Source organism: Peromyscus maniculatus, chromosome 6 (assembly GCF_049852395.1).
Source record: "Peromyscus maniculatus bairdii isolate BWxNUB_F1_BW_parent chromosome 6, HU_Pman_BW_mat_3.1, whole genome shotgun sequence".
Classification (NCBI taxonomy): Eukaryota; Metazoa; Chordata; class Mammalia; order Rodentia; family Cricetidae; genus Peromyscus; species Peromyscus maniculatus.
The window spans coordinates 56,564,286-56,588,484 of record NC_134857.1 but is presented as its reverse complement, the minus strand read 5'-3'; the positions used below and the strand labels follow the sequence as shown (position 1 = coordinate 56,588,484).

The 24,199-nt window shown below is 38.5% G+C and overlaps 1 protein-coding gene across 1 annotated transcript; it reads right to left on the bottom strand.

Moving 5' to 3' along the window:
• Window positions 1-2,174: 2,174 nt before the first annotated feature.
• Window positions 2,175-23,266, bottom strand: LOC143274029 (uncharacterized). The gene is made up of 5 exons (XM_076575309.1): window positions 23,150-23,266; window positions 16,430-16,574; window positions 13,254-13,347; window positions 6,414-6,532; window positions 2,175-2,327 (listed from the first exon to the last, which is right to left on the bottom strand). Exons 1-5 carry the CDS (start codon window positions 23,158-23,160, stop codon window positions 2,175-2,177), a joined length of 522 nt encoding a protein of 173 aa, XP_076431424.1. The 5' UTR covers window positions 23,161-23,266.
• Window positions 23,267-24,199: the final 933 nt, after the last annotated feature.

Sequence of the window (24,199 nt, the reverse complement as noted above, 5' to 3'; positions counted from 1 at the left end):
CAAATCTCACACCATTTCCTGTTCTGCTAAGACCATGGCCACACCAGAGAGTGACAGTGAGAACAACCACAAAGAAAATTAAATTATCAAGAGCCACAGTAACCATTGGAGTGAAGTGAGTAGATCGTCAGCCTGCTACGCACAGGCATCTCTTCCCTTGTGTTCAATAGGTGTTGAATGCCTCTTTTTTTCTTGAAAGAGTGACTTGTTCCATACTATTTCCTCAGCATAAAAGAATATAAAGTAACTCAACTCGTGAAGAATATTGCCTCTAAGAAATGAAGGAGTTGGAAGGAGTTCTTCCTCCTGATTTTGGTGTACTGAAGAAATTATATAATGAGAAAATGGCATTTTAAATCAGAAGTAAATTTTGTTTTATATAAAAAAGAAATCTACAGAGTACCCTTAAGAGACTAAAAGCATGTTAGGCACTTAAGTTCAATAGATTTTATGATATATAATGTTTCTCAATATTTTTGCCTTAAAATAATAGTTGTATGAGACTGTGATAATGGAAAAAATAATACAAAATCTATCTCTAGCACACTACCTTAATATATGAATAAAGGTGTATTCAATATTCCCAGTCAAAATTTTCTAGTTCAGTGTTCTAAATATGCTATGAGCCTATGTGACCATCAAGTTGCCTTTGTTGAATCTCTGTTTCTGTAATTATTGGCCAAATATAACTGATGCGTCCCTCCCAGCTTAATCAGCCAATTAAGTCACTAAGTTTAATAGTAAAAGTTGGTGTCAAGTGGTATAGGAGGTGTGTGTGTGTGTGTGTGTGTGTGTGTGTGTGTGTGTGTGTGTGTGTTAGTATTATAGAGTTTCTTTGAAAGTTTTTGTTGTTCTTTTAAACTCATTTATAAAATGATCAGGAGTAGATTTAAATATTATGTAAGTAGTCTGAGGTGTCACATGGACTTTGAAAATTACTGAAGGTGGTGATGGATACATGGACACTTTGCATATTCTGATGCATTTTACATCTCCCTGGCTATTTCCTGTCTCCTGTACAGTGATGCTGGTATGTTTCTGTGGTTTTGTCAGCCCCAGATCAGAGACTTTTTAATTGCTCTGGGATTGACTTTCCTTTTATGTGGAGTCTCTGTCTCCTTCTTCTCTGTTCTCATTCGCTTCCTGCTGCTGTGATAGATGTTATAATAAAAGCAATTGGGTGGGTTATTTAACTTAGAGGTTACAGTTCATCACCAAAGAAAACCAAGGCAAGAGCTTGGAGCAGAACCCCTGGAGGAATGATGTTTTTGGACTGCCCTCAGGTTTATATTCAGCTAGCTTTCTTATATAGCTCAGGCTACCTTGCCTAGGGATGGTATTGCTTACAATGGCCTGGGCCCTCCCATGTCAATCAGTAATCAAGAAAATGCCAGATAGTCATGCCAACAGACCAATATGATGGAGGCAATTACTCAGTGAATTTCTCTCTTCCCAAGTGTGTCAAGGTGACAACAAAATTAACCATGACAGTCTTCTAATCAACTCTGGAAGACTTCATCCTGCCTCTGAAGGCATCCAGTGCTCATGCCACCTGCTCAGTCTGTCTGATGGAGCTGAAAGCAGCTCTCTGAAAAGAGTACTCTTGCACCACTCTGACTGGAGACAAAGAGTGGCTTGTCTAACAGGAATTTGGAATCTTTTGAGTGAAGAAGGGTTTCATGAGAAATTTTTCTTATAAAATATTTTGTTTAATCTTATATTTATTTTTGTCTTGATGATGGCAACCTTAACAGCTATATTATGCCACTTTGCAGATAATTCTCTTGTTAGCTACTTTTTAGGGTTCCTCCACATAAGTCTTCAATAAGTGCAGCCATGTAAAAATTACTAACTTACAACCATAGTGTGTGTGGAATGGAATTGTATTTTCTAGTTTACAACACAAGGAAAATGGCAAGATTTTCTGCTCGCAGAGTTCATGATTTCAATTACTGGGCTAAGAATTGGCAAAAACAAAAGCATCTATTTGGAAGAAAACATTTTTATTTCTAAAGTATGATATTTTGACATAAACATTTTGTTGTTGCCCAGCCATATGAGCACTTTAGCATAAATGGTTGTTTCTAAGATCCATTTGACCTCATAAATGAAGGTGTGTTCTATGGATACACTAGGCACATGTGTCCAAGAAGCAAATATTAAATTGAGAATGGTCACTGGTACCTTGGCAATCTTATGGCACTTAGATCCACCAGTGAATTATCCACCAACCATAGGGTTTCTACTCGAATCAATCTTCTAAGAATCCTGTTGAAATTTTCAAGTTGATAAGCATCCCCCAAATCCTGAAATGAAATGTTCAACTGCTGAAGAAAAAAAACCAAAATAATAACTTGTCAGTTTTAATGTAGTTATTACTCAAAATGCTATAATGCATTTTTATTAAATTTTTATTAAATCATCTCTCTATTCGTCTTCAGTGTTGTTCATCCTCCAAAACAATCACAATTATCTTGCCAGGATCCTTGAAGGAAGCTGGGAGCTAATCAGAATTGTTGAGTGGTACAAAGCTAGAGGGAAATGAGAGAAGGTTAGGATCCTCAAGAAACTTCTGAAATTTTCTAGGGGCACAGATTATAGTCAGTAAAAATCTGTGGGAGAGTGACTGGTCTAAATGATCAATCCATTGGCCTCATTTGGAAATACTCAGAAATCATACTAATAAAAAAATCCAGAGAAAGAGCATTATTTAGAGCATTAAAACTTTGGTTTTTTTTTTCTAGTAACAAACATGTATTCATAAATGACTTTATTTCAAGCATGGTAACTTAATGTTTACTTTTGATATTGGTCAAATTTTGGGTATAGGAAGTCATTACTATCCCTGGGGGTAACATTGCTCTAAAACCTCCAGTCATAAAGGACAACATAATGTTTGAAACTAGATCTCACCACCAACTGCTGCCAATAAAAGCTGTTGAGTAGAATAGTAACCCCCTTAAAGTGCCTAAGCAAAATAATTTGCTGTATTTAAGGAACTACAGGCATCTTACTTGAGGAAGATTAATGTCTGAGGCTGGGGAGATAGCTGAGTGGATAAAATGCTTACCACTCAATAGTGAGGATCTAAGCCTGAACTTCCAGAACCTATTTAAAAAGTGAGCATGATAGCAACAATCTGTAATCCTGGTTCTATCATGAGATGGGAGGTGGAGAAAAAAGAGCCTCCCCAAAGCTCCCAGGCCAGCTAGCCTGAAATATGTAGGATGATCAACAAACATATCCTTGTCTCAAAGAAGGTGAAAGACAAGAACTGACACCTAAGGTCATTCTCTGATCACCACATGTTCCACAGGGTATGCGCACATGCACACACACACACACACACACACACACACACACACGTGCATGCACACATCATACACACACACACACACACACACATACGTGCATGCACACATCATACACACAAGAAGGCTAAATAAAATAAAAATGGAGGTCTTGATATTCTGGACATTAAACATTACAAAATTTCACACTTAAAATTCTGTTTTATATAAGCATAGAAGACTCTTACCTAAAAATAAAACATAAGGAATGAGAATAATCATACCCATCTCCTACACATCAATGTCACTGATCAGTTTTCTTATTTACTGTTATCTTGCAATTAGGTCTTCCATGATAGTTTACAGTTTATTAAGTCAGCTTTTTATAGTTACCCAAAAGTTGATTGTGTTTTTAACATTCTTTTTTATATTTATTCTTTGTGCCTTTCACATCATGCATCCCGATCCCACCCATCTCCCCTCCAATTGCATCTGCCCTCTGCCCCTGCAATGCCCCCCCCCAAATAAAACAAAATAAAATTTAAGATAAAAAAGGAAGAAAGAAAAAAGTCTCGTCATGGAAGCTGCAGTGTGACACAGTGAGTAGCACAGTAAACCCCTTTGTTCATACATCTTTACATGCAGGCGTCCATCACAAAGATTGATGGTTTGGTTCTAGGCCCCTGGCCTCCGCTACACCATTGACACTGGGCCCTCACTGTGTCTCTGCCCAGACAACCCTCGCTGCCCTATGTTGTAGAGATACTGTAGCCCTGGGATCTGCAAGACAATCCCCCCACCAGACACACACACACACACACACACACACACACACACACACACACACACACACACACACACACACACACACACACTCCAGCAGATCACAGATGGGGCGGATGTTGGGGTGGGCCAACACATAACCCTGGCTCTGGACCTGGGTAGTTGCAGGGTTGGTCAGTCCTCCACCCCTCCCCTGTGTTTACCACCAGGGGGAGCTCTGCAGCATTGCCCTGGCTAGTTCACCCCTTGCAGCAGTGAGCAAGGGCCAGGGCCAGTTCACCCACTTTCACATTCTCAGGGTCGGTTCTCCCACACCTACATCTTCAGGGTCAGCTCTATTGTGTTGCCCAGTCATGGTGTAGGGGCCAATCTTCTGGGTGCTGCAGCTGATGAGGGGCAGGGACAGCTCTCTTGCTCTTATGACTTCAGGGCCAGCTCTCCCACCTGAGCCAATTGAGGAGGGGCTCTCCTGCCCATGCTGCCACATAACAGATGAGTACTGAGGGCAGCTCTCCTACCCTCCTCAGGCATTGATGGGTGATGAATAGCTGGAGGGAGTGCTTATATTTTTGTTGGTAATTGATTAGCAAGTTCCATTGACCTTTATGTTAGCCAAATGCTTTAAATTACAGATGTAAAGAATGAATAGACCAAAATAATCACCAAGAAAGAGAAGGCTGGAACTGGAGGTCAGAGCCTTGGGAGCAGGGTTTCTCTTTTTAAAATAAGTGAGTGGGTATGCTGGCTGTTAAATTAGAAAGGGTAGTATGTACCCATTTATTTTAGAGGAATGATTTAAAATTAACTTTTAAAAAAGCATTATATCATAAACATGGTATTCTTTTTATCTTCCACTAATAATCCCTGCCACCTTGGGAAAACAACTTTTTTTACTGGACTTCTTCTGAAAGGAGGAATTTAAAACAGAGCCTCTTTGGAATTCCTTCCCATACACTACCAATTCTATGACATACAAAGTCAGCTTGTGAAGCAAAGTAAGAATCAGGAGAACCCAACCCAAAGCTTCAGAACTCACACTCATCTCTAGATGTCCTAAAGCCCTCAAGTGTAATTTAATCATTTCCAGAAGAGTTTACAAGAGAATAATTTTTCTCTTTTATTGCTGTCAATGCTACCAACCATATTGCCAAATAAATATGCAATCCTCTGCCTACTTGTGTTTTTTTTAAAGACTTATTTATTAAATTTGTATGCAGTATTCTGCCTGCATGTCATAAGAGGGCACCATATCTCCTTTTCTTTCTTGTTGTTTTTCGAGACAGGGTTTCTCTGTGTAGTCCTGGTGCCTGTCTTGGATCTTGCTCTGTAGACCAGGCTGGCCTCGAACTCACAGAGATCCACCTGGCTCTGCTTTGCCAAGTGCTGGGCCACTGCCACCCAGCCACCAGATCTCATTACAGAGGGTTGTGAGCCACATGTGGTTGCTGGGAATTGAACTCAGGACCTCTGGAAGAATAGCTAGTGCTCTTAACCTCTGAACCATCTCTCCAGCTCCCTACACATGATTTTTACGGGGACTAAATTAGAAGGCAAGTGACCACAGGCTCTGTCACCTATAAGTCAGCAGGATGACTAATCAAAAGGGCTGACTCAGTGTGAGCAACTCAGTCAGCTGAGCTGCACCTTGTGAAACCGCAGCTCATGTCTTCCCTGGTGAAAAAGCTCATTTGCACAGGTTCCATGCAGAGGAGCTCAGCCACCTTAGCTGTATAAAACTTTTACCACGACCCATCAGTCAAGAAAATCTAGATAGCATCATAGACTTGCTGATATAATTACACTAAATTTGACATTAAAAAATCCTTTTATTTTTTATTTTACGTGTTGGATGTTTTGCATGCATGTATGTCTATGCACACCAAATGGATACAGTGACCACAGAGGACAAAGAGGGCATTGGAACTTCTAGGCCTGGAGTTACAGACAGTGTGAGCCACAATATGGGGCCTGGAGACTGAACTTGGGTCCTCTGGAAGAGCACCCAGGGCTTTTAATAATGGAGCATCTATCCTATCATAAATTCAACTTGTTTTAAACAAAGAGAATGGTTTCATTGTCAATTATTTCCAGCTTTTCCAATGTTTAGCAATACTGCCATACAGGTAGAAAATACACAGCATTGTCATGATGAAGAGAAAGCGGGAGGAGAGATGAAGGAAAGATGAATTTTCACACGGAAATCTGGAGATGGTGGACTTTTTGGTTCTTATGCTGACAATTGCCCTTAAGAAAGACATACTCTGTGAAAGTCTCAAAGTATTCTTAAGTGAGTCCTGCTGTAACTGATCAGATGGGAGCGCCGGCTTTACCAGAGCTCACCTTGCAGTCTTCCCAGTTTTCCTGCAACCACATTTCCCATTTGTTTTTCTCAAGGACTCTGTTCTTTGGAGCCAAGATGCATCCCGTTTGTCTGGAGAGTAACCATTCTTCAGAGGGTCCTAAGGCAAAACCACACTGTGAAACCTCAGAAGAGTTGAGGAGAGCAGGTTTGGCATTTTTGCTTGTTCGGGTTTTTGTTTGTTTTGTTTTGTTTTGTTTTTTGTCAAGTGTTTGAAACTTTACTCTTTACATAGTTGGAAAAGAACATGCATTTATTTAAAAGTTCATATTTTTCCCATCTGATGCGTGCTCTACCCCATTACCATGCCTAATCCAGGTAGAGGAAGCTGGATCACTTTACCACATCACATGACTTCCCTACATGTTCCTCTATCTAAGTATCACCAGAAATGTTTTTCTTAAAGTTTACCCAATGTACTTTTTCTCTTATCTTGCAAAGTCCTGCCAAGCTTCTGCATCTACAGGTTCTCTGTCATTGACTGAAATTATGGATGTAGAACCCATAGTAGACGGTCAACTGGGGAAGCTGAACTCCTGATTTGAAAACAGGGAATTAGATTCATAGATATATCTCTGGCGGAGAGTTAAGGCCCTGCCCCTGGTTCTCTTGTTCCTTCCTCGTTGAAGAAGCCCTGTCCAATAGCTTATTCTCTAAATTCTCCCATCACAGGATGAGTTACACAAACAATTTTATTTCTTTTTCATTTATCAGTTTTAATTTTCAGTAGAACTGACAGAAAAGAGAGTATAGTTAACAGGAAAAAAGGACAGATGCAGATTATTTGAATTTACATATGTATGGACCATTGGAAATATATGTATAGAGTAATATATATGTATAGTACATACATATAACCAATGCTTCATGTTTCCAAAGATAATTAAGAGTCAATTTTTACCTGTATGAGTTGAGTGTGAATCAGTGGTAGAACAATTGCCTGACATATGGAAGGCCCAGAGTTTGGTTTGCAGTAACTACATACACACACACACACACACACACACACACACACACACACACACACACATACACACACACAAACACAAATTCATATGTAGATTCCTTTTAAAATTTGAAGTAGCATATTACTATGGAAAACGATATTTAAACTATACATCATCTGTCATTTTATTAGACCACCCTAAATTCTGGGGGTATATTTTAAAGCTCAAATACAATTTAATCTTTTTTTCTACAGCTACTAAAATGTGAAAAGAGTTCATTTAATTAGTGGAAGAAAAATCAGTATGTAGAATGAACCTTTATCTCTATGCAAATTTTAACTAGTACACCAAAATGAGGAGAGTCACTAGTATATCTAATTTTGATATAATCTATGTAGAGGAGTGTGAAGTTGTTACTGACTCTCTCCCTTTGGTCTCTCAATTCAGTGAGTTTTTATCTGATCACTTTTCATCATCAGACTCCATCCCTTTTCAATGTCTGGATACTCACATCTTCCCCTTAAACTGCAGCTGCTTTCTCAGGAACCTCTTTGTAAGTTGCCACCCATCCTTCAAGCATTTATGATAGAACATGCACATTCGAAACATGACATACCTTATTGCCTGCCCACAAACCCAGTCTTGTCCAACAGAGCTGCCCACATTTTAATCTAATTTGCATTTCCAGAGAAGTTTTCTCCTACTTCAATACTCTTCTCCAAATAAGATTTTTTTCACAATTCTCAAGGTTATGAAAGATTGTTCTGCTGTTGATGTTGAGGTCAGTGAAAAGGAGCCACAGGACTCCAGATAAAGGATTTTCAGGTACTGACTTTCATTCAGTTCATTGCATATCTAAAAATACCAGAAAGGTCAGATGCAAGGACTTAATGTGAGCTGAGTTTTGAGGGAAAACATACTTGTTTGGCATCCATAATTGTTTATAAAATATTTATTTCTAAAAAAAAAATGGCCAACATATTCTCTCTTATTTCTTCAATCCGCAGCATTGTTTATTGAGCTCCCCCAGCAAAGCTCATTCTTCTATCATCTGTGGTCCCTGAAACAACTTGATGGTGAGCTTTAAAGGCTGCCTCTCAACTCTAATATACTGTATTTGTACGTGTTGTACCTGTGGCCTTTGTACTCATTTCTGTAATTTTTTTTTCTGAAAGTCATGGTTCTACTCTTTTCAAAGATAAAGGTAATAGAAAAAGGAACACTGGAGATACCACAGGCCAACATTGCTCTGTGGCATGTTTGTCTATGTGATGATAAGACATAATGATTCCTTTGGTGAAGAATTTACGGAAGCAATAAGAGAGAGCCCAAATGTTTCATTATTCTGACACAAACAGTCTTTTTCACCAAGGGGAGCTATAAGTCCAGGTGTCATCTGGCCTATTTCTGTCATAATGAGCTGTACTGTGGTAACCCAGGAAATCTTTTGACTCTGAGTGTGATAGGGTCAACAAACTTGCAAATAAAATAACCTCAGCTAGGAAATATTCTTCATCAATGAAGATGATTGGAAATAAAATCCATAGTGTACAAAGCTTTAAAAATCCACCCAATTGACCCTAGAAAACTTCAAACAGTATTGTCTCAAACCCTGTCCACATTTGGTAATGCTCTCTATGTGTTGAATACCCCGGAGTTCTGAGGCTCTGCCCTGTACTGTTGGTTTGAGTGCTATTGATTTTCTGGTCTTTTAATTATTTCACTTTAGAGTAGCTTCCAAAGATTTCTTTGATAATGGAGGTCAAAGTTCATTTCCTCTGTGAGAAGTTATATTAAATTGGTGTTTTTTTACTCTTACTGGGTTAGTAATTGAAGAGATATCTTAGCAGCTAAGACTATAGATTGGAGTGTCTGACAGCCCAGGGATGTTGGCTCTCATTTGCTATCTCTCAGCTCATTCTTTGTCTCCTTGCTGAATGTATAGCTAAAAATGGCAGTCAGAGAATCGCTGTGCTGGGAGATTGTCAAACAGAATAAATCTATCCTTTAGAAGGATTCTTTCAACAATAGACTGGTTTGCTTCATTTAATTGGGACAGGCTAAGTCACTCTTGATCCAGCAATCAAACCCTCAGGAAATTGTTGTTTATCACACACCAGATAACCTTGCTTTCCTTACCAAGTCTTTGGGAATGGACAACTGGGACAGTGGAGACCATCTAAAATAGTTTTGATAAATAGTTGAGGATCTAATCTCAAAGGAGGACAATTCTTATCAGCCTGCTCTTGAAAGCATTTGTTTTCCATCTTGAAAAACAAGTTTAAACCAAATTAAGGGCATTGTAGAAGGGGCATCTGTTTTCTCTATAGTTTAAGGTGATGGGATTTTTGTCCAGTGTTTTTCTTCCCCTAGGCAATGCTCTGTTTCTTTTATGACTAGTCACTTAGGAGAGATTGGGTGCTGTTAATGGTCTAAGGAAGAGAAATGTGCCTTTATCTCAGAAGAGCCATGGTGTCCTCTGCATGAGTGGTTACTATTGTCATGGTGTTGGATTGGTTTTGCTGATCGATGACCTCAGCACTTGACCCGGCTCTTTAAATCAGGGAGGAGGGGAGGCCTATGAACTGTCTTTGTACACGCTCACGTTCAGTTTCCTCTCAGCTTTCCTGCTCTTTTCATGTCCTCATGTTTCTTCAGTTCTGCAGTTCTCACACCTCCACCCTCTACTTGTTCTCAGAATACAGCTTCTTTTTGCATCACTGCAGCTGACATCAAGCCCCCCCCAAAGCACTTGTGTACCTACGTACATACGTGCACCTGCACATGCACCCACACCCGCACACCAGTGTTCTTCCTCTATTTACTGACTTGCTGTCTAGCAAATACTTCTTCTCAAAACACTCAGCACATCTCATAGCAAGGCCTTCAGATAATCTCCAACAGAATTTGCTGTCCTCATTTAACAAGTGCAGGCAGGCTCCAGAAGCCCATCCCACAGGAACAATCTCACATTGTGGTATAAAAGGCCCAGAAGTGTGATTTTTTTTCCCACATGATACACTCAAAGACCCAAGCTGACTCCTGTTTATCTCATCCAGTGTCCTGGCTCCCTCTCCTGTGCACTGGCAACTCCTCTCTCCACACTTGGTCTCTCCATCTTCTGATCTCTCTTCTTTATGATTTTCTAAAACTTCAAAAAAACAGTCTAATGTTTCTAGAGGCCATGTTTAATTTGTGTATTATAATGGTATTTAATGGTATTTTTTAAAAAATGAGTTAGTGCTTAGCTGCCTATACAGTTGATAGCACAAAAGTGTGCGAACATGTTTTGTACCAGGTTTAAGAAAATATTATTTGCATCTTCTTTTGTTGACTGAGTTGGAGTGATAGACATGTAGTCTGTGGATAAAATAATGCTTCTGGGAGAAAGAAATCAACAGGTAAACATCTCTAAAGTTTCCTTTCCAAAACCAATCATTAAATTATATAATACACAGTATTACTGCAATACTTTAATATAGATGAGAAAAATAACAAAATATTTGAAGTTTCATAAAGACTAAAATGTCAATGAAACAGGAATTGCATAGTATTGTTTTACCGACTTAAAGGGGATAAATACACAAAGACATGAGAAATGCATAGTCCTCTTTTTCAAACCTAATCTATTAAAGTATAAGTCCAGAGGCCTGAGAAATTGAGATTCTGATGTCCAGGGGTAGGAGAAGATAAATATTCCTGCCCAAGAAGAGAGATACAATTCACCCTTTCTCTGCCTTTTTATTCTATCATGGTCCTCAAACACTGAGATGGTTCCTACCTGTTCTAGGTAAGGGTAAATCTTTGTTACTCAGTCTGCTAATTTAAATGATAGTCTTTCAACAGTATCTTCACAGGTAAGACCAGATATAACACTTTATCATCTATTTACACATCCCTTAATCCAGGTAGGATAACAATTAAATTTGTCATCATTACAGGGTGTTTCAATACAAATAAATAAGGCTGTTGTTCACTTTCCGGGGCTGGTACCACTCAATCATTGAGGCCCAGAGAGAACTAAAAGGTAGAAGGAAGGTGAATTCACTCTCACTTCTAGAGCTGGGATCCATTAGGATTCCACATGCCCTGGCTTTGGACTGAAGGCCGTATATGAGAATTCTCCTATTGGGCTCCAGCTAAGAGAGTTACAACATCAGCATCCCTGTTTCTGAGGTCTTTAGACTCAGTCTCAAATCCACTACCAGCTTTCCTGGTTCTTTAAACTTGTTGACATATTTTGGGACTTCACAGCTTCCATAATCATGTAAGCCAATTATTATAATAAATATCTTATAATTTTATTTATAGACAAAAAACTATTGCTTCTCTAGAGAACCCTAGTACACTGAATATTCTCTTCTGTTGATTTTTGTTTGTTTGTTTTGGTACCTGTCCTGGATCTCGATCTGTAGACCAGGCTGGCCTCGAACTCACAGAGATCTGCCTGGCTCTGCCTCCTGAGTGCTGGGATTAAAGGCATGCACCACCACAGCCTGGCCCTCTTCTGTTGATTTTAGTATATATTTACACTAAATTAAAGCTATATTAGCTCATCAATTGAGGCATTATTCATGCTCATAAAAGCAATAAATTAATTTCTAAAAATTATCATTGATTAAATACACTTAATATGTACAAGTATTACAAATGAATACAAGTTTAAAATGTATGTTTTAGGTGATAGCATATTAGAGAAAAATGCAAAATACAAAATTTTGCATATATATATATATATATATATATATATGAAAATCTGATTATTTTAGATGGTTGGTTACAGGACTTTCTCTACCTTTCTATTCAGTATTTAGTACTAAGTATTATTGTTTTCATAACACTTTAAAGATGAAGTCACTATAGAAACAATCCTTTGCTATTACAAAAGAAAAATTCAATCCATAAACAATGTCTTTCCCCATCCCCAAGGAATACAGGAATATATTTTAATATACACTATGGTGGTTTGAAAGAGAATGGGCCCCATAAGTTCATGTGTTTGAAGGTTTGGTTCCCAGTTAGTGGAAATGTTTGGGAAGTATTAGGAGGTGTGGCATTGTTGGTGGATATGTGTCACTAAGGCTGGGATTTAAAATTTTATAAGCACACACCAGGCCCACCCAGTCTCTCTCTCTCTCTCTCTCTCTCTCTCTCTCTCTCTCTCTCTCTCTCTCTCTCTCTCTCTCTCATTGTAGAATATTTTTTAAAGTGTGTTACTTTTGTTTATGTTGCATCTGTTTAACTCTATGAAGCTGTATTACTGTGTCTGTTTAAAATACCTGATGGTGTAATAAAGAACTGAATGACTAATAGTGAGGCAGAAGAAAAGATAGGTGGGACTGGCTGGCAGAGAGAATATATATTGGGAGAAATCTGGGAGGAGGAAAAGGAAAAGAGATGGAGGAGTGAAGAGAAAAAAGAGCCAGAGAAGGAGGAGGACATCAGTGGCCAGTCACCCAGCTACACAGCAAGCCACAGAGTAAGAATGAAAGTAAGGTTACAGAAGTAAGAAAAGGTAAAAGCCCAGAGGAAAAAGGCAAATGGGCTAATTTAAGTTAAGAAAAGCTGGCAAGAAACAAGCCAAGCTAAGACTGGGTATTTATAATTAAGAATAAGCTTCCATGTGTGATTTATTTGGGAGCTAGGTGGCAGGCCCCTCAAAAGAGTAAAGACCAAAGACCAACCAACAATGCACACTCACCCTCTCTCCCTGACTGTAGCTTATTGGATAAGCAAGCTCTCAATTAGATACTTTCTTTTATAAGAGTGCCTTGGTCATGATGTCTCTTCATAGCAATAGGACAGTAACTCTGACATGTATACACACAATAAAATCTACTCAGAAAGTGCAAAAAGAATTTTTTTTTTTTTTACCTTTTCTTATTCTTGGGCAATGTAGCTGACTTCCTTGAATGTCGTGCTGTTCTATATTGTACCATGCAAGATATTTATAAGAATCTGGTGGAAGCTTAAAATAAGAGAAAAGAGAAATATCATCTACTATATGTATACACCATATAATGTATTTAATTTACTCATATGCATCAAATATTAAGTCAAATTAAAATCCAAATATCCTGTGATAGAAGTCACCTTAGTGAATTCTACATTATGCATCTTCATGTCCTGTGTCTCAGCACTTGCAACCTTTTTATATTTGATAGTCAACAATAGAGTGAATAAATATGTGTATAGATACATATAAATATATACATTTACATAAAAATCATATATATATTTACATGTGTAAATGCATTATGTGTCTACTTTAAGCAACTCTAATGCCCTTTAATGTCTATTTACTGTTTCATGATGAATAATTGATTATAGAACAGGACTAACTTATAAGATTGCCTCATTATATAACTCCTCTAAACTGTTTTGTGTGTGCGAGGTCTGCCCTTGTGAAGTTACATAAAAGAATCTCTCTGTCTGAGATTACTATATTAAATGTCTGATGGTATTGATTATCTTCCTAAGTAATTCAATTCACACACACAGATGTTGGTTTATAAACTATTAAATATCCTGGTAGCTTCTCCTGTGAAGCAGTCCTATTTATTAACACAAACTTTAAACTGTGTAGCTATTATTGAATGAAATATTTCAGATTTGGTCATCTTCTTTTTTTGTGGTCAGATTAGCACTGACCAGAACATGTGCTGAAACCATATCTGGGGAAAGCACTTCCTGCTATTCTAGAAGACCTGAATTCAGTTTCCAGGACACAAGGTAAGTGTTTCAAAACTACCAATAATTCTGGCTCCAGAGGATTAGAGTGCTTCTGACTTCTACCAGCAATCTGTTGCAAAGATTGTCACCAATCAGATTTCCCAGCATTTGTACCTCTGATGACATTACTGAGGTTAACATAAACAAATGAAGACTATTTATTGTAGTGGGTAGCTATTCCAGCTTTGATCTGGAAGTTCCAACCTCCATTGAGGCTTCGGCAACTGTCACGCCTACAAGGCGGGGCGAAGGGAGGTGCCGAGAGACCCAAGACCTGGATGGGCCAGCGCTCTCTCTGTTCTGGAACCCTAGATGGTGGAGGTTGACCGAACAGAGCTCAAGAGAACACCGCTGGACTGCGATACACCTTCCCCAGACCCTGCGACCTACCTATCCCTTCATTTGTAAGTCACCCACTAAACAAATCTTCCTTTAACTACGTGGAGTTGCCTTAATAATTTTGCCAATAATTTATATTACTGAAAAGATGCTATGCTGAATATACACACACACCATAGAGTCATTCTTCTGTTATCCTTTGCTACACACATATAGAACAGACCAACTTAGAATAAGGGCTTACCAAAGTGTCTTCAAAGAATTAAAAATGATTGCATTAGTCTCACTGAGCCTCTCACACAGTTTGTGGTTTTCTTTGGTGTAAATTTGTGTAACTAATATAAAAAAATACTTCAACTGCTAGATAAATTTATCCTTCAGATGGTTAGTATAATTAAACATGAGTTTTTCCTATGGGATTCAGATGTTTAGTGAGCTAGTATACATGTGAGTCCATACTGTGAGTGGTTCCCACAGCCTTTAAATCATAATGCCTTTCATTCTTGGCCCAACACATGGGAAAACTGGAACAAGGCTGTCACAAAGTGAATTAGGAAAGGATAGCTTTAATCCATGGATTTTTGAGGCTGGGAGAAGTCTCAGAATTTAAGAGAACTGCCTTCTCATCTAGAAAACCTGAGTTCAGTTTCCAAGGCACAAGGTAAGTGTTTCACAACTGCCTATGACTCTGACTCCAGGGGATTATAGTGCCTCTGGCTTCTACCTGCAACTGCACTCAAGAGCACATACTCACAGAGTGGCACATACTCATATATATATAATTAAAAATAGTAAAGAAAATAAAATTTTAAAATTTGATCTCTTGATTTCATTACTTAGTCCCTTGATGATCTGGGCTCTTTAATTACAAAACCTACATTTTCATTGCAAAAATAAACTAGCACCCAAAATCTGGTTAACAGATGCTAAAATGTTACGAGTGCTAGTGTAATTTGTTGAAACAGTCAGTGTTTGCTAATGAATTTTCTAGTAATTAAGTTGCTCTTATGAACTATCTCTAAAATAACTAATAAACACAACTAGATCTTAGATTAGTAAACTACAGTAATTAACTTATTGTCTGTTATATGGTTTATATGTTTATAGAAACATAGTTTCAAAATTTTATATATTTTCAGAATGTGTCCTCTCTTTCTTCTGTTATGGAATCTAGGTGAAATTTTCTACATAGGAAAACTGTCTGCAAGTTCAGTTCCCTGGGGATGCCACGCCCTGTTGCCCCTTAGTACTTCTTTATGAGGCTAATAGTGGAAATAGAAGGGAACTGAAGCTAAAGCTGTATTTGAGGGGAAAAAAAAACAGAAAACAACAACAAAAAACTTCCATCTTTCACCTGGAATCCATTTTTTTTAGGAGCTATATGGCTTAATTTGTGGTTTCTATTCTTACAGGCAAAGAAGGTAGGTGTGTCTTGCTTACCATTGTACTAAGTTGTTGGTGTGGTATGGTGTGTGATCATTTTTTTTTTCTCTACAAGATGACAGCGAACATTCAAGCCTTGCCTTATGGCTTTTTCCAATTTTGATGCCTCGATTGATTTATCTAGAGCCTCTTACATTCTAGGTTTCTTTAAATATATTCTTCATTTGTTTCTAGATTGGCATAACAATGGCTCATTGTGTGCTTTGTTATATTCATTTATATAAATGAATGAATATTATTTTATACATATATGTATACATACATATGTAGATGATCTTTTGTTGTGTGACAAGCTTCTGTCAGACATTGGGTACAAAAAACTGAATAAAATACAGTAATTGTGTTTGAAAGCCTTATTTTCTATAATTTGAGAGCAGACATTAAAAAAAAAAAAACGGATTTGACTCCTATAGGCTAAGAGGAACCATTTTAATGAAAGGGGAGGAAGTGAAAACACTCTGGTTCCATGTTAAATACAAAGTCATTTGTGTTTTGAAACATAATGTAAGTTAAATTGCCAGTGGAAAAGTTTTTACCCAGGATGATATTCCAGAATCTGCACGTGGAGGACATCTCCTGTTCCGTGAAAGAGCTGAACAGGTGTGGGGCTCCCTGAGATCAGAGCAGCATGCCATGTGAGATGGACGGGTCTCTCTGCTACTTGCACTTCGATCTGAGGAGCTGAGGGAAAGAATGTGAGAAAGTATTTTTGTGTGTCTTTTACTGTCTTAAAAATAAATACCTCCATTTAAAATAACAGCAAATTATAAGCAGAAACTTCCATTTACACAAGTTGTAAGTGATACTTCAAGAGCTTATAAAAAGACTTATATCTTGTCATCCTCCTAAACATGCATACACACACACACACACACACACACACACACACACACACATACACACACACATATATATGTACATATATAAAATTTGGGTTTATACCCACTTAAAACAAGTGCCCTCTGTCTCCCAAACAAGGACACCTGAATGAACTGCCAGTCTTAGAAAAAGAAATAGCACACTGCCAAGTTTATCAGATGCCAGTGTGCTCGGGCCATGCACTGAATGGTCATTTCCCACGGAGCTACAGAGCTGACGTGGCACCTGCCGGCATCCTTACTCTCTCTCTTTCTCTTGTAGCACCTCATAAATATGGGCCATAAATGTTCCCTGAGATTTACCATTAAAATTGGTGGCAAAGAAAGCTAAAAAGGAACAGCTTCTGTGAACAGCTTCGGTCACTTTAAAATGCTGCCCGGCCAGTCCACTTGGTTGTCTAGTTTCTTCCACATTCTTCCCTATCGTTAGACTGAAATAGAAAGCATCTTTATTTTTGTTGTTATTATTCTTCTGTACCAATTTCTGCCTTATTATTCATTTCTATACTTTTCTCTGCAATTGTTATCAGTTTCTCTTCCTGTAGTCGGTACTATACATAATTTAAACATCAATAATTTTAAGACAAAATAACATGATTTGTATTAAGAAGCTGTTTTTGTTTGTTCACTTGCTTGCTTGTTTGATTGATTGTCTGAGACAGCGTTTGCCTGTGTGACAGCCCTTGTTGCCTTGGAACTTGTTTTATAGACCAAGCTGGCCTCAAACTCACAGAGATCTGCTTGCCTATTCCTCCCAAGTGCTGTGCTGGGATTAAAGGCATTAAAGGCATGTGTCACCACGTCTGGTCTTGGAAAGTAAGTTTCAATGAAGGATTGTCAAGACTAAACAATAAACAATAAAATAAAAATAAATTTTTAAAACGAAGCTGCCCCTCTATTATGAGGCTTATTTCTCTCCCAGGAGGTTGTATTTCAAACTCTAAGAATCTGTTGCTGTTTCCGCAGCCACACTCTCTTAAAAAGTTTTAAAAAGTCAGAAGGCATAGCCTTATTCCTTACCCACCTTAACAGTTTCTATCTTGTTCTAGAAGTTCCCAGAGAGTACTTTGTTTTGGAAACAAATTTAGAGGCATTTGAAGAACAACACTATAGTCTATGAACTTCATAATTACTAATGTAATCAAATCCCGATGTCAACAAACATACTTTTAGCTAATAATCATGAGGGAAAAAACTGAAGGAAAACAACACAATACACTTAGGGATTAACAGTGGCTACACATTTGACTTTTGTATCTAATTCTTTTTAAAAAAAAAAAATGTACCAGGCTCTGCTGACTCCCCATGGGAGGCTTTACCTTTTTATAGAAGGGAATGGGGGTGAGTTGGGGGGGGGGCTGGAGGCGTGGGAGGAGGGAAGAGGTTATCTATGATTGGTATGTAAAATGAATAAAAATTGCTTAATGAAAAATAAAATGCACTAGTATAAATGAAATCAGAAATTTAGTAAGCATGGGTAAATGGTAGCTAATGGGTCTCAACTCTAATAATGTTCACAAATATGAGACTGAGTTAACAAAAACATCCTCTGCTTCTCTCTCGGTCATTAACCATGAAGTTCTTCTTTTGCTTACACCATTTCCCTGAAATACAGTAAGTGATCACAAAATCAGGTCTGACAGAAAGAGTGACTCGGTGGTTTTCACTGTGTGTGTGTGTGTGTGTGTGTGTGTGTGTGTGTGTGTGTGTGTGTGTGTGTTGGGGGGGGTCAGGGGATGCAAAGTGAAAGTAAGTCTAAAAGCAAGTGAAAGCCACCCCATCCCCCTGCTTTCATTAATGTTCTCTGATTCATTTATTTATTTATTTTGCTGGGATCAAAGCCAGGGTCTGCCATTATAAAGCTTATGCTTTGCCTCTGAGCTGTATCTTTAGTCCTACATTTTCCTGACTTAAAGTAGAACTCTTTGTGATATTATCCTAATAACTATGAACCATTTATTAATATAAGTGGGTAATGAAAACATTAGTAGTAATAGTGGGAAAGTACCCAATACCCCCTCCCCCAGTCTGCCATCTTCTGACTCCCTTTTACTGCAGGAAAGGAGCTACAAAGATTAGCGGCTGTAGATGACTACTTTGACCTTCTTAAGTGTGACATTTCTGCTTTCTGCCCTCACTTTCTTCTGTCACCCCTGAGCAGCACTGCAGTAAGCAGTGACCAGAAGCCATGCCCTAGGACAACATTGTGATAAAAGCCTTCTGGAACTCTGAAAATAGTGAGTGATTTCACTTCCACCCCAAATGCCATATGGAACAAGGATTTTTGTCTTCATTTTTCTTTTTGTTTGCTTTGCTTTATTGAGAAACCTCAAGAAAACAGAAGGGTTTTTCTCTTTTTTTGACCCTTTGGAAAAGAAAACTCTGAAGTATCTTCTATGTCATATAACTGCTCCATCCAAGATAGTCCTAATGCACACTATGCCAAAGCCAACACCGCACTATGCCGAAGGCAACACCGCAAGATGTGTGAGTCCTGGCCCTCTAAGCTGTGGTGACTGCAGTGACCCAGACAAGTACTCAGTGTCTATTATCATCACTTCTTTACCTTCAGTATTCAGAAGTTCATGTAGAAGCGTCCTGACTTAGGTTTGGGCATGCTGGCTTTGCAATGCTCTTGCTGTTACTGCTGACATAAGGATCTTTTGATTTTTGTACATTTATTTGTCTGTGTGAGTACATGTGTGTGGCATCCGTGTGTTTGTATGTGTGGGGCAGCACATGTGAAGGTCAGAAGATAACCCAAAGAAGTCAGGTCTCACTTTCTACCATGTGGGTTCTGGGGAGGTCATCAGCCTTGCAGGCAAGTACATTTACCTGCTCCATCATCTTGTTGGCCCATACTACTAACACAATGTTAGAGCCGATATTTCTTGAACACTTACTATTTGCTAGGCACAGTACGAAAAGTTTTGCATGGATTCACAAATTCAACTTTTTTACATTCCTAATAAAAACATACAACATTTTTACTTTGGTTTTATAGATGAGGAAATTGAAGCCCAGAGAGTGGAGTGGTTTGAATGACAAATTTTCCCCCACAAGCTCTGGCATTTAAATACTCTTTTCCCAGTTGCTGACACTGTTTTGGGAGGTCTGAGTGGTGCAGCCTTGCTGAAGGAGTTTTGTCACTGGGGGTAGGATGAAAGACTATATAGTCTCCAATTCCTGCTTGAAGTTGAGCATGCGATCTGTCAGCTTCCTTCTCTAATTGCCATGCCAGCCTGCTGCCATCCCTGCCCCCATGATAGACTCTTCTCCCTCCAGTACATAAGCACAAATAAACTCTTTCTTCTATAGGTTGCCTTGGCCATGGGAATTTATCATAGCAACAGAAATGTAACTAATACAGAGAGAGTAGTTTTCCAACCACCCAATAAATATCTATTAATTAATTACTAGGATTCAAATGACATGCAAGTATCAGATAAGTACTGCACTGACCTTTTAGAAATTGTAAAGCTCTGTCATTATTAGGGTACACTTGATAAAGAAAATCATTACTGAACTTGCAATTCTGAACAGTTCTCATTCACAGCACACAATAGATAAACTTTCAAACATGGAACCGGATGAGAACATCACTCCAGACAGCAGTGTAAAACACTGCCTGTAAAACACGTTCCTCACTCCCCTCACTTCCAAATAAACCAGACATATGCCGTTCCCATGGTATATTGGTTTGCTCAGTTTTAATCTTTCTGCCAGCAGCGAACAAACAGCAATCATAAATTACAAATCTAAACCCTTATGACAGAGGAATTACTGTTATTAATGCTATGATATAAAGCTGTCCTAGAGAAAGTGCCTTGGCTGTAACTGTGCAGCAGCCATCAGGCTTGATTTAGAGTGTCTTTAAAAATAGGTGGCATTGTCTGAACTGGTCATCTATTCTTATTTTTTAAAAATGTAGAGTGACTAACAAGAAGTCATCAGGTGAGCTGGGAAGACAGGATGAAAAACAACAATAGGAACTTATCAGTTCCTGAGCACCTTCCATCAGAAGACTGTGGCGTCTTTCACAGCCATGAATTTATAAGCCGTATAACGTGTCTGGAGCAGCAGGACCTATCAGCTTAATTAAAATGTCTAGTTGGCAGTTACATAACTTGTAAGGTCACTAAAGGAGGAAACAGCAGGTAGCCCACCTCTCCAGGGGAAGCTGAGCTCTGTGTCTGGAAGAAGTGACACTGGGCACATCTCATGGCCAGGGGCTCCTCTGTGACACACAGGGTGAACAAAACAGCATTCAGTACAACTAAGTTTCTAAAACCTCTATTTCTATTGGAGATTTCCCATGAGAGCTTCTATTGAGGGAGGAGGGAAGAAGGGTCAATTTATTTTTCAGTTAGCAAATAGCACTCTTCCAAAATCTGCAAGCTCCTCCTTCACTCAATAAAGTATATATATATATATATGCTCCTGAGCTGGATTTTAATTTTATGTGAACAATTTTTTATTTCTATAAATTTTGCTTGCTCTCATTGCCACACCTCCATGCCTAGCTTTATAAACATCAATAAGTCACAAATCTATGTAAAATAAAAGTGAGAAAGCAAACAAGAGCCTTCCACATGGAAAAAAAACTTTTAAATTGCAAGGAAGATAGAAATACTTTTATACTCTCTCTAAAAATCAAATTAAGAAGTTGGAGACCTTTGTTGTCCTCACACTCAAAGTTGTGCTTAGGTTTTGACTCTGTCCTGTTTATATTTTGTTACAATTTTGAAAATGTAACCAGATTCGGTGCTACTCTAGAGGATAGATACTGATGGGCATCAGTCTCCTGATAAAAAAAAGTATAACTGCCTAAGCCCAAATGAAGCAGACTCCTTTAGGGAAGTCCTATGAATCACAGTGTGCAGACAATGTGACTGGCAAAATACCAAAGACAAGTGTGCAGAAAATGGTCCCCCTCTTCCCTTCCCTGCCCTCCTCCTCTGCTCTCCTCCCCCTCTTCTCTTCCCTTCTCTCCCTCCTCTGCTCTTCTCTCCCCTCTTCCCTTCCCTTCTCTCCCTCCTCTGCTCTCCTCCCCCTCTTCCCTTCCCTGCCCTCCCTCCTCTGCTCTCCTCCCCCATCCTCCTTTCTTTACCCTCCCCATTTCCATCCTTTTCTGCCCTCTTCCTCCCTATTATCGTTTCCTCATCCTTTTTTCTTTCAAATTTTGAATAATGAAAGACAAGTTGTACCCCACTGTCACTTGTTTTACAATGCCTTTAAAAATCGTTTCATAAACGCAGGTGAAAACGGCGTTATTGATGGTAAATATCAGCTTACATAAAGCTCATGAGTTACCTTCTAGTGCGGGTAAAAATGATGTCCAAAGCACTGTATAGAATCTCTACCCAATTGAAAAGGACTCTTGCCTATCAATTCTCCAAATTATGAAGTATTATGAAGCACTTATATATTTTTTTATTTTGGTTTTTTTTTTCGAGACAGGGTTTCTCTGTGTAGCTTTGTGCCTTTACTGGAACTTACTTGGTAGCCCAGGCTGGCCTTGAACTCACAGAGATCCGCCTGGCTCTGCCTCCCGAGTGCTGGGATTAAAGGCGTGTGCCACCACTGCCTGGCTGAAGCACTTATATTTTAATAATAAAACACACTATGACACTGATTTAGGTGTACACAGTTGGCTTATAGAAGCAGATCACTCTGGTACTTCATTAGTTCCACACCTAAATTTTTTTTCTCTTGACTACAGGCAGTAAGTGGAAGCCACAACTAATTTCTATATTTTATGAAGTCATGGTGTTTAATAATATTGAAGGCAGAAAAGGTAAATCTCGTGCTTTAAAATATGTGAACCCAGTTATACAGCAATATAAAGCAAAAAACAAAACAAAAAGCCTTGAAGAAGACTATAATCCTCCAAGACGTGCATTGTTCAATTATTTACACGATCTGTGAAATCTTTAGTAGACAGTGATGAGATGTGGATTGTGTAAGGAAGGACTAGGCTTTTCCTGGAACTAATTCATAGTCTCCTACTGGCAGTAAATAGATTTATTTAAATCTACCTAGTCAATATTAATAGATTATTCTCTTTTAGCTGCCCCTTTTATTCCCTTGAAATTCCCACCCACTTCTTAAAGAGTATCTGCAGACATATTTACTGAACAACAGCCCACCTCCCTTTGATAAGGCAGGAGCTGCCTTTGAGTTTACAGTTATCTCCAAGTGCTGGGCAGATGGTGATGGGTGAGTTTGTTTCATTCTGGAAGCAACCTTCATCAGCCTCCAGGTCAGCACTTTACATCTTTAACTGCAATATAATCTGGTAAAATTATCTATACTTGCTGGACTTTTATGTTCTCTATCAAGTAAAAATAAAGGTTACTTTTAATTTTATTTTCCTACCTTTTAAACATGTCTGGAAGGTGAAGAAAAGTCCCTCTTGCTTCATAAAAGCTATTTTTCTAAAGATAATCTTTTGCACATTTCCAAGGATATGAGAACTGTCCACCAAGAATCTGCTGCCACTTTGGGGACAGGAGTCTTCTATGGACTCACTGTGACCAAGGAAACAAGCTGTTACCTAGCAACATGGTCATCTAGGAGGTCGTATTACCACTCTCCAGGAGCTGCAAAGGAGTTCCTGTGCTCCTAGCACAGGTTAACAATGAACATTGCTCACAAAGAGTTGTTAAAACTATAGTGTAACTTGAATCTTGACTACAGAAATTAAAGATACAGCAGGAGGGGGCTGAACATCTGCTGCCATACCCTAATGCTTACTGTCTTCATTATCGTTATTTTTTATTGAAAAATAGATTTTTTCATACATTATATTTTGACTACTGTTTCCCCACCCCCACTCCTTCCAGTTCCTTCCCACCGACCCTTCCATCCAGATCCACACTTTTTCTGTCCTTCATTTAAAAAACAACAGGCATTTACGATACAATAATAAAATAAGAAAAGACAAGCAAATCAGAATAGGACAGAAAGAACAAACAGAAGATAAACAGCCAAAGAAAAAACACATACACACAAAATCCCATATACAAATGCAGAGACGTACATGTTCATGCACATAGGAATCCCATAATAACATAAAACCAGAAAATATGTATGGAAAGGTATGGAAAAAAACTGTGGGGTTTTAAAAAAAATTATAACACTAAAAACCTCCAAAGGTACACTCAAGCTAGTTTTGCGAACCCTTTGGCCAACAACTTGATAAGATGTAACCCATTTCCAGTACTGGAAGCTTCATTTAATGACAAGAAATGTCCAATTGGGGCTCTGCTTCCCACAGACAGAGGAGAGATTTGGTGATTTGTTACTTGGTAATTTCGTTTAGATCGACTTCATATACGTAAATATTTTAGGAAGCTTCTCCTGTATTAGGTTTCCGTAGAGCCCCTTAAATGACCCTTTGTTTTAGCTGTCCCTTCACTTTGCTAT

What these genes read in the sequence shown, in the direction of transcription:
- LOC143274029 (XM_076575309.1), bottom strand. An exon ending in ATTCTGGAATATCATCCTGG is followed by an intron (nt 13,348 to 16,429) that starts GTAAAAACTTTT and finishes TCTTATTTTAAG; the next exon opens with CTTCCACCAGATTCTTATAA. An exon ending in TTGCCCAAGAATAAGAAAAG is followed by an intron (nt 6,533 to 13,253) that starts GTAAAAAAAAAA and finishes GTTTTGCCTTAG; the next exon opens with GACCCTCTGAAGAATGGTTA.